This window comes from Diadema antillarum, unplaced genomic scaffold, assembly GCF_040938485.1.
Source record: "Diadema antillarum isolate AM-2024a unplaced genomic scaffold, OU_Dant_1.0 seq00001021_RagTag, whole genome shotgun sequence".
NCBI lineage: Eukaryota > Metazoa > Echinodermata > Echinoidea > Diadematoida > Diadematidae > Diadema > Diadema antillarum.
The window spans coordinates 41,994-53,448 of NW_027271856.1; the positions used below are offsets into that span (position 1 = coordinate 41,994).

The 11,455-nt window shown below is 40.4% G+C and overlaps 1 protein-coding gene across 1 annotated transcript in view; it reads left to right on the forward strand.

Annotated features, from left to right (window-relative positions):
• LOC139742797 (integrator complex subunit 1-like) overlaps positions 1-7,741 on the forward strand; it is a 41,428-nt gene extending 33,687 nt beyond the window's left edge. Inside the window, exons 39-45 of the mRNA XM_071653312.1 lie at positions 529-718; positions 1,332-1,459; positions 2,141-2,427; positions 3,577-3,647; positions 5,073-5,164; positions 6,390-6,499; positions 7,550-7,741. Coding sequence (XP_071509413.1) covers positions 529-718; positions 1,332-1,459; positions 2,141-2,427; positions 3,577-3,647; positions 5,073-5,164; positions 6,390-6,499; positions 7,550-7,683 — 1,012 coding nt within the window. The 3' untranslated portion in view covers positions 7,684-7,741. The remainder of the gene's footprint in view (positions 1-528; positions 719-1,331; positions 1,460-2,140; positions 2,428-3,576; positions 3,648-5,072; positions 5,165-6,389; positions 6,500-7,549) is intronic.
• The last annotated feature ends 3,714 nt before the right edge of the window (positions 7,742-11,455 follow it).

Below are 11,455 nucleotides of genomic sequence, written 5' to 3' on the forward strand. Positions count from 1 at the left end.
GGAACATATGGCATGCAAAAATATTTGTATGCTTATATTTTTGCGCTAGCTTCTGGTTGCGCGAAATGCGGGAAGATTTCCACACCTCAAAAATATCCACTTTTACAGTATTAGATTGATTGTAGCCAGTCGCGTGTTAGCATTTTGTTTTATTTATTTGTTTGTTTGTTTGTTTGTCTGTTTGTTTTTATTGGGAAGGGAGGGGGTAGCAGAAATTTGTGTGATTTACCGGAGTTGTAACTACAATTGTATATTCATATAAACAAAAACCTTGCCAATCAAAAGAATTAGATTAGTTTGGGTGATTTCAGGGTGATGTTCCAATTTTATAACAGAGCAGAAGACAGTCCTTTGTAGTATTGAAAGTTAGTGAAGAATTTTCCTTAGTCCCAGACTGATTGTTTTATGTGGATAAATGTTTTTCATTCTAGAGAATGTGTCTGAGGTATTGCTATTAAAGCATGATGTACAGATGGTAGTACAAATGTTTATCTATGATTGTCTCGTGGTAAATTCTCACTGTCACAGGCAACTACACCTCCTGGGTGTCCTGATGCGAGGCCGCACACAGGTCAACTTTAGAGAGTTTCGAAGCGTTGGCCACCTTGGATTCTTCTACCACACAGTTTGCCTCTTGGAGGTTCTTCAGCCAGCAGTCTTCAAGGAGGATGCAAAGACTGTCAATGGAATCATGGAGGAATTCTTTGGTGTCTTCCAGGTACCATGCAGTTTTCTTGATATTATTATCCTTTTTTTCTGTAGTGCTGAGTGACAGGTATGCCTGATCTGATATGAGAAATATTCACCATTCTAGGTTTAAAAAACAAAACAAATCAAAACAAAAGACACCAGAAAGCTGCTTGGAGGGACCTTCATTTCTTGCTGTTGATAACTTTCCTCTGTTGATAATTTTCCTAATGAGATTTGAAATTGTTGGCATGAGGTAAAAAGTTTGTGATATACAGTTAAAAATAAAAATAGATGTAGAAAATCCTTCTCATTGCACACCTAGTATTGTGGTCTGTCATCTTGCCCCTGATCAGCTGCAATGTGGATTGACATTACCATGCTCCATCACATGTGTGAGTAATAATGGCTGTTATTATTACTCCAAGAAATTAGCAGCTTCATGCTGTAGTTACAGCATTTGCTAAGTACTTGATTACTGAAAAGAGCTGATAAAACTGGGGTGTTTTTATGTGTGCATTTGTTGTTGTTTTTTCAAGTTCATGTATTATGTAGTGCTTTGTACATCCATTGAAAAGGGATAAATTGCAAAATTTGACTTTTATGTGTTCATTTATCTTTGTTTTGTGTTCTACCTCACTCAGCGGTATGGTAGTGCCAATAGGCATGTAGAGATGCTAGTGCTGCAGTTCATCAGTCTGCTCCATCAGTACCACAGCCACAGTCCCTCCAAGGCAAGACCTGTCCTCCAGAAGCACAGTGCAGTGCTCCAGTATGTATCAATCATCAGATAGTGTTTCCTCCTTTTTGACACCTCCTTGGTAAACATAACATTCAATAGGGAATCACAGAAGTGTGCCTTGTATGTGTGTCGATTATCAGAGTAAAGGTTCAGCGCATTTGATGAAGGACCATAGTGAAAGCCCAGCTCGAAGAGAACAAGGTAGTGTTGGATATACTGCTAACAGTGATATATGTAATCATGGGATATGTTGTGAGTATCAGAAGCAATTGGTGTCATCCCAAGACATTCTCCATGTGTTATATCAAGAGGAAGACAAGCATGCACAAAGCAGTGGAATTTTCTGAGTGATCGAGAGGCTTTTATAGATGAGATGCAATGATGATCCCTCACTCTGACACCCCTTCTGAAGGCCAACAACCATGCTGTTAGAGAGTGATCTGAGCTGTAACTTGTCTCTGAGTTTTCACAGTAGTGACAGCTTTCAAATAATCAGTTTGAGGAGCCTACTGGTCACATAAGCAGTACAGGGTACTCAATTCAATTACTCAAGAAACTTGGCAACAGGTTATCACAACATTGATTACTCCAGCAATTGAATTGTTCTTAAATATACCAAGTGTGTGGGAAAATTGTGGTGTAGTAAAAATCTTACAAAAAGCATGTGGGGTATATAAAGCACACTGTGTCTATCTCTTGTGTGTGTTCTAGCACCATGGCTCAAAACCATCCAACCCAAACACAACTCAAGTCCTTACTGGCCAGTATAACCCTGACCAGTGCACCAAAGGACCAGTCAGAAGGCAGCGTGGCACCGGTAGATGACCCATCCCCCTCTGAGCAGCTTCCCTTTGTGGAGGGAATCCCTGGGGTGGGGACCCGAGAGGAGACATACTCCCCCACCCCAGGGAGTAAAGGAGATGGGGATGAGAGTGTATGGACCACAGAGTACATCAAGAAGCTCTCTAGTAGATTACTCAGCCGTACCAACATGGATGGTGAGTTCAGTGCTCGTAGTGTCGAGTTCTATGTTCAAACAAAGAGAGAGAAAGGTTTCAATCAACTACTGTAAAAGTGAACATTTTCACGGTAAAGAAAGTTTTGTGCATTCCACATGACCTGAAACTAGTGCAAAAAATAAAACACAAGAATTGTTTTACATGTTATATATAACACTACTTCATGTTTTGATTCTGCAGAATTTAAAAAAACAAGCAAAACAGGACACAGTGCGAAAAACTGCTCGTGCAAAAATGTGCACTTTAACAGGATGCATCCATCAGGGAATAATTTTCCAACCCAGATTTGATTAGCAACTTCGGCTGATAAATGGTATCCTGTACGTCTACATCCTGTACATATGGAAGAAAACTGCTATCTAAAAGTTAGTTTGTGTTGCAGTGGTATGAAAAATGCAAAACTAATTGCAATGCAATACCAGGAAAATTATTCCCTGCACATTATTTTCTTGAAATTCTGTACATTTTATGTAAGATGTTACATTGTAAATATCACCACTGTTGCAACACCGGTATTGATTTTGTAAAATGCTATCAGTTGAGAGCGCATGTAATATCAACAGAGGATACAGGGTTGACTGCCATCCTGTGTAACACATGGAAGGCAGTCACCCTGTTCCTGCATGTGCTAATAGACATCAGAGGGAAGTTACATTGAATGCATTCCCAGTCATACTCTTTTATACTTTGTGGAAGGAAAGTCTGTGGTTGGCACTCATGGCTTTGTAACCATTCATAAAGATGCCATATCACATTTTGATTATGTGTTATCACTGTTCCTGACATAGTCTTGGAAAGCTGACATTGAAATACCATAATCACTTCCAGGAATGCATAGGTTAACATTAATTTGTGTCGTTTTGTTTGTCAAAATCGCTCGTTTTTAACCAAAAGAACACATTCACAACATCTATCGAATGTTCTTTCAAGTTGTATTTACCTTACAACTGAACCTGTGATAAACAACTACACAGTATCAGATATGTGAATTTCAATGAATACACATTCTTGCATTTCGTAGGATATGTTTGTTCGTTTCCAGGAATGGAAACCTGACAATGTCCCTGTATTATCAAAGACTCACTAACGTCACAATGTTTTACTCTCACTCCCATTTCAATTTTCAAGATGTTCATGATGCCCTGAGTGAGTTGGAGACTGCCACACACCGCAAACATGAGCTGCTTCATAACTTTGCTGTAAGTGCAATCCACATATGTGGACTTGTTGCAAGGTGAATACTGTACCAAGTTAGAGCTGAAGAAAATTCCCCACTGTACTGATACCTTACTGCAGTATTTACAAAATTTCAATTGTCCATAAGTCAGCCATTGGTGGTTTTTGTGTTTGTTAGCTTCTCCTTTTTTTTTTTTGGGGGGGGGGGGGGGTTGGGGGAAAGGGGTTGCCCCAAATTATTTCTCTTTTGCGGGGATGACTGTAACAGTGATGATATAGTGGTCACTTTATGTGGGTGTGGAATGTCATGTTACATGATTATTTAACTGCACTGGCTTTGGCATTATGTCTCTGTTATTGTACCAGCATTCCAATATTGTTTGATGTTACTTTTTCATATATACCTATTTTAAAAGTGGCAGTAACTGATAATGAGGGAACATTGATTACTTTGAAACCTAGACAATGATACGAAATCAAAGCAAATTGTGATGATAGTATCATGAATGATTAGCATGCTATGATGAAACTCACTCTGACACCCCTTCTGAAGGCCAACCACAATGCTGATGGAGTGAATTCTGAGCTCATGAAACTTTTCTCCAAAATTGGCATCTTGCATGGTGTGGTAGACCCTGTCCTCATCTTTTGTAGTGAACACCAGCAAGAGAGTCAGGAGGAGATGCTTAAAAAATTCCTATCCAACATTTGCCCCTGGTATTTGGTGTTTGATATCAGTTGTCAGGTCTAGCGTTACGTATAGATGAGACAAGGCACATAACAAGAGAGATGGCCTGAGATGATGTCACAGCTAGGATGCAAAATATTGTATGTGGCTCTGATATGTGATTTGAGTTAGTGTGGCATCACTTTGCCTCTAGTGACAATAGTTAGGTCCACATGACGTTTGTGGTCTTTGAAGTTTTAAACTCATTGTGTAGTTTTAAACTAGATTAGCATGCAGTCTGAAACTACGACGCCCATCCACATGACACCATATCTCCTAGATTTAACTCTTCAGGAGAGCCCCACTTGAGAATTAAACCACAGAACTGGAAGAAATACATACACAGAGGGCTGGCAATAAACCTGATGATGTGCGACGATACAGTTGTGTACAATATGCACTGGAGGTTGACTTGAAAGCTAAGAGGGAATAGGATTCATGGAGAGCTCATGCTAACTTTCGAGTTCAATGATTATAGTGTTCTCACAGCACTAAACTACAAGTTGGAACTCCCACCACTCGTGGATACAGCGTAAACCCTGAGAAATCTTGTGGTTCTAATCATTGACTAATCTATAGGATTGCTAAATTTCGAGTGCGTCTACATAGGGCTAAAATATGATCTAGTCATCGATGTTTAAAACTTTGAGCTAATCTTTAAGGTTAGTAATGTTGTGTGAACCAAATCATGGACACCTCCATTTTCCACTCTACCTTACAGACAGAGTTTGCCAGCCTGCTGATGTCACCAAACTTTGATTGTCGCAGCCTTGCCTTCAGCCTCTCCATTCGCTATCTGAGGTTTGATCCAAGGTGAGTGGTCTTTATTTCTGTTGTATTGCCCCTGTGGATCCTTTTCTTAACCTGTTCCTTACGGGAACCTGGTTTACCAGGTTCCCGTGGGAGCAACTGATATACGGGAACGTGGTTTACCAGGTTCCCAAAATGAAGACAAGGGTGCCTGCTTCAGTGGCCTAAATTCATGTTTCTTTGTGTTAAAATGCTCAGAAAAGTGGGTTTGATAAAAAGATCAGAGTTTATTCTATCAGGATTTGTTCTCCTGCTGTTTAAGAAAAAAAGGGGTTTTACAGTATTATGTACCTTTTCCTGATTTAGTTTTTTTGCTTGTTCTGCTGTAAACTCGTATGAACATGTACATAATGATCAAGGCTGAGATCAGTTAGAAATGCTGGTTCGCTGACCCCAGTCACCTCATTCAGGTACCTGGTTTTTTTGTAGAACAAAAGATTCTGAGAGCTCATCAGCGCACGCTCTATTCATACCTCGCACCCGATCGATATTTCCATTGTTCACGGGCACATGTAGTTGACATGTAGTAGAAAGGGGGACACAATGAACCCCTTGACTGCCTTCACTCAGCTGGATTACCAACCTGTGTGCCTCTCTGTTGACGGGCGAAAAGAATCTCGTTTGGGGGCATTAAAGGCACTCAGAGAATTGCGGAAGGAACGGGTTAATAGACTTCCTTGGCCTTTTAGTAGAATTCTTGATGTCAATTTGTTTAGGTTGTTTATGTTTGTATGTAAATCAGATATAGACTACTTTCATTTTGGGCATTCATCTCCATGCTATGATCCTTGGGTCATAGCATAGAGTTGAGATCCCATGGGTTGTGTAATGGTATCAACATTGCCAACAACAACAACAACAACAACAACAACAACAAGAACAACAACAACAACAACAACAACAACAACAACAACAGCAACAGCAACAACCGCCCATATTTGTATAGTATGAAGATGTTATGTATAGGCAGTAAATCATTAACTGCTGGAGTAATGGTCTTCAGTGAGTACTGATTCTCTACAAATAATGATTGAGCAAAAAATAACCTTTGTGGTTCGTTGTAATGAGCTTAATGTTGTTTTTCTTAGGTTTGTATCAGGTGTTTTTTTTTATGTATGTGTTTCTTCTTTTTTTTTTCAATGTCTACCTAATTTGTCCACAATGTGAGGATATTATTAGTGATGAAGTGCATGACATCAATATTCTAATGTTTTGTGTCTACCTCCAGCTCTGGAGCCAAGTTACTACCATCCTATCTGGATGCCCTGTCCTCCACTGATGGGTCTGTGGTCAATAGTGCCCTGAAATACCTCCCAGAGTTCACTGTACTGTGCCAAGGTAAATTCCCTTCATTTACATCATTTGCTAATGGTCATAAAAATGTGACAAAAGACATTATCCTCTAGTGCTTCCATTGTGAATACTTAATCTAGTGGAGACTAATACCTCAGCCTCAGGAAAAAAAAATCACTGATAGCTAATCTATTGGAACAATTGACTGATAGAACTTCAACTAAAATAAACCTCATGATGCAGTACAGCTGAACCTCTCTTATCCGGCCTCCCTTTATCCGGATCTCTCTATTATACGGACGCAATCTCGCCGTGATTTTTTTTTTTTTTTAATAATTACGGGAGAAAAGGGGGATTCCCAACTCCTTGAGAACTCCTACACAAACACACATGAATTACATATTACTTCCAACATGATTAATATACATTACATCAAATTTCCTTCCAAATTGCTTACCTTCAGACATTTTAACATCCCCAAACATCCCCAAATGTAACAATGAAAAGGCTGCAGTATACACATTACTACATGTGGTACTACAATGGGCTACATCAGTACATGTGTATGTATATGTACATGTATAAAGCATTTAGTCTCCCGTATCCGGCCAAATCCCTTATCCGGATGAGCCCCGGTCCCGACTTGTCCGGATACGAGAGGTTCAACTGTATTAAGAAGAAGTAATTACCACACATATACACACATATGTATGCAAACAATGATGCTTAGTATTAGTTGATTGCATTTTTCTATCCATTTTCTTTCTATTTCCATGAGGGTTATCAGATTCATGCTTCTGACAGTAGTGGTGATCAAAGTAAACTGTTAGGGGTGATGACCAAGCCGGTGATGTGTTTGATAAATCTTTGATTGAGGAGTTATCCATGCATGCTCTTAATCTCTTTGTAAGTATGTAAATATTTTATGAGCTTCCCCTTGTGCCCAGTAATGGAAAGGAAATCACTGAACACCCTGCCACGAAGGCTTTAGTGTGTGTAACTGAATGGTATACCATTCACATGAAACTGAATCTCTAACTTCAAGACATGATATTAAAGGTGAGTTGTACATGCTGTTATCTGTTTTGCCTGTAGAGCAAGCAGCCGGCATTCTTCAGCAGGCATTCACTGTGGGCATACACAGCAAGATAGACACAGTGCCACGCATCTCAGAGACCCTACAGCTCCTCTCCATGGACTCTACCCCATCCAGTCCAGGGCCAGCTTGATGTCCAGCTTTCTCTCCTAACCCCCAGGACTACTAAATACCACGGACTACTGTCACATCATGGTGTCTTGAGAGAGAATGTAGAAAATGACCTTTTTTGGCTTCATGTTAAAAACCCGGAAGCATGGGGATACGAAGCAGTGGAAAGTCTGGCCCGTCTCCGGTATATTTGGTAATCTTCATAATGAATTATATACAGTTTAATCACTGATCTCTGTGAAAGTACACACACAGCCAAACAATCTTGACTGGATTCGAATGATACCAATGAGTGCACGCTTTGATGCACATATTTGCTGATGGGCAATTCTTTTCTAGCTTGCCTACGCTAGTCATGGCTTTCGAATGTACTACTGTGGGTGGTCCGTGAAGATCGATTTGATTGGGCCAACCCTTTCTCCCTATGCTACCGGGTTGTTATGATCTTAATGCAAAGGACTATCTTCAAAAAGGATACTGGAATATGTAAAGAATTCTCAAGTATACAGCAGACCACCCATGAATCAGTCTCCCCAAACCTCACCAACAATGTTTTCATATGTCAAACTGATATTGTGAGTACAATATCTTCAGAGATGTTGCAAGGCACTTTAACAGTTCACAATACACTGTAAGGATAAATCTTGTGTTCACTATGTGAATGTGCAAATGTTCCTGTGAGCTTCAATTATCTGCAAGTATGATGACCAGTACACAGATAACACTATAGAGTCTTTTACTGCTGTAGGGTATGCATAGGGTTTCTCTCTTTACAAGGACATATCACATAAGGAGTGATGATGTGGTACTTATCGTTGAGATAAGTTGCAAATGTCAATTTGTATCACATCACTACATTGTAAGAATGACTGTCCCATTCATTGTAAGCTGTCCCAATGATGACACACTGAATGTATAGGCCGTGTCACACCAGCCTTGCGTGCGACTTGCAAAGAACAATTTTGACTACCCGGAGGTCCCCGTGGATGATCCACACATGACAGTACCTAGCATGTATCTCAAAAGTAGTCGCCCGGAGGTGCGCACGCATATTTTTTTACCCGCAACCGTGTTTAGGCCCTGTCACAACTTTCCGGGCAAGCTACTTGGGCTTGTTACGTGTAGGGATTTTCTAGCATAGGCCTACCGGACATTCCTGAGGGCGGAAAAGGATTTGTGCGAGTCAGCGCATGTGTCTTACTTGCTGGACGCGTTATACTTGCGAATATACTGTGTGACCTTTGTACCAGTCGCGTGGGGGCTGACAACTCGGTGAAAGAATTCCTCTAATGGAATGGCTGAAATCTCACAGAATTTCATTATCTTGGCTGCATACGGGACTGCAAAGTACCTGCGTGGGAATTGCCTGGGAAGTACTGCCGCTAAGGGTCTCCTACTGACGTTCTGCGTGGACCTCTACGGGCATTCCCGCGACTCACCCGGAAAAAGTTTTGGTCATGCTCAAAACTTGGCTGCGGTTTAATCGGACTTGCGTGAGCACCTCCGGGCAACTACGCGCTAGATACTGTCAGGTGCGGACCAACTGCGGAGAGCTCCGGGGAGTAAATTTGTTTCCCCGCAAGTCAAGCCGCAGAAGTTCCCCCATACGGTATGACAAGGCATGAATGAAAATTGCAAACATTCTTGTTCGCCCGCTGAAAATCTTCTACGTGCTGGAAACTACCTCCTCGCCACAAGCCCGCGTAGCTTGCCCGGAATGGTGTGACACGGCCTTTACAAACTGAGTAGTGCCCTCTACATTGTAGTACCAATCGGTGTGTAAGATACTATTGCGGGTCCACATTGGATGTGAGGAGTATTGGTAGATGCCAGTGTGGCCTGATGACAAGGGAGGCCATCATGTAGGCCTGGCACATTGAAAGTTATCCCTCTTAGAACCACTACCGCATAGTGTTGTTGCCATGGTAATAAGCATGTTGTGGATGGTAATGACAGAGTTAACCCTAACTAGGCCGGGGCCTCCGAGGCCCCCCCCCCCCCTTGACGTTTCGCGCGATGTATCGCTATCGCAAGAAGCTATCGCTGCGACGTTTCATGACTTTTTTCTTTTGAGTCTCCCGCATCTTTTGACACCAAATTTGCGGTGCCTGGGCACGCAGTTCCAAAGTTGCGCGTAAATATGCACGTGCATGTCAGACCAAAAATTGCTCAAAAACGTGAATTCGTGTACAATTTCAATGCAAACTGTGTTTACAGGCAAATTTCATAAAGGCATGATTATTTTGGGGTTTTATTGATTAAAATCAATTAATAACATATTTTCTTGTTCGGAACAATGTCGCGGACAAATTTCATCGAAAAAACAGTGAAAAACATAAAGTGGAAAAAACAACGAAATACATAAGAAATTCAAAAAACAATAAAATACTTCGGAATTTTTTTCTGATTGCGCAATTTTTTTCTCTTACATTTGCTAAGGACACTAAAAAGAATATTTACACAAAAAATGTGCCTGTTTTGAGCTTTATTTAGTGATTAATACCAAATTGTCTGATTTCATGCATCATTATGCATAAGTTAGCATAATTTAGTGTAAATGTTAATTTTTGAAAAAAATTTACCATTTGGTACTATAGATTACATCATAGGCAGTGTGTATGCCAATTTTCATCGCGATCGCGCGGTCGACGGCCGAGATCTGGAAGGGGGGCCTGGGAGGCCCCCCGGCTCTATCATCTACCTAAATAGCCCGCCCTAGTTAGGGTTAAAGGACCTATGCAACATCACTTATGTAGCCAAAAGACTATAAAAATATATGCCATGTATTTTTAATAGATTACCGGGATATGCCCACAAAGACCATCCAAACCAAGGTTCTGTTGATTGCATCATCTTTCAGTCATTGCTACGCTATGTACTAATATGATGAACAAAAGACAATGGAATGCACGTACCCCTAGACTGAGCATCACTTGCACATTTCCACTCAATGCTAGCTATGCACAGTCTAGAGGAAGGTTCATTCCATAAATCTATTTTTGGTCATATTAGTAATTGACAGATGATGTCATCTACGTAATCATGGTTTGGATGTTTTGTTTTGGTTTTTTCGTGGGCATATCCAAGTAATCTGTTATAAAACATATGGCACATATTTAGATATTCCTTTGGACGAACACATAACTGATGATCAAGGTATTATGAATCAAGTCAAGTTGCATACATTGCACAGGTCCTTTATGCTGGCATTTTAATGATGCCAGGCCCCTGCTGCATAAAAGGATGCAATCGCGGACATAAGTCAGAAAATAAAACACAAATCAGGTGTCAGCCATTTAGAATTGAGCATTTACAGATGTATGTTTGATCTCAACTTTTATGCAACAGGCCCAGACTTGTGATACAGCAACAGTCTTGCTGCAGTCATAAGCTCCTCATACCATAACTCGTATGACATAAGAAATCACTTCCTGTCAAACTTTGCCATAAAATCTGAATTGTCCAGTCTGAACTTTGTTTTTTACTTCAAAAATGAAGTTCAAATGCCCTTGTCATTACAAATTCTGTGGAGCTAAAATTTGTCATGAACAACATTCAATTTAGTGCGCAAAGCTTAAAAGTCAGTATGAATCTCTGTTGAATATACATTCCCCCACCCCCATTAGACATTAAGATTCTCTACCACTGAGTAAAATGAGTTGACTGGAAAAAAATCATCTGCTTGATGCAATATTGATAATGGTGATAATGATTATTGTAATTACTGGATTTCTAGTAGCTGTGGTTACTTGATTGAGGAAAAGAACGAAAAAAGGAATTGAAGCCATTCATGT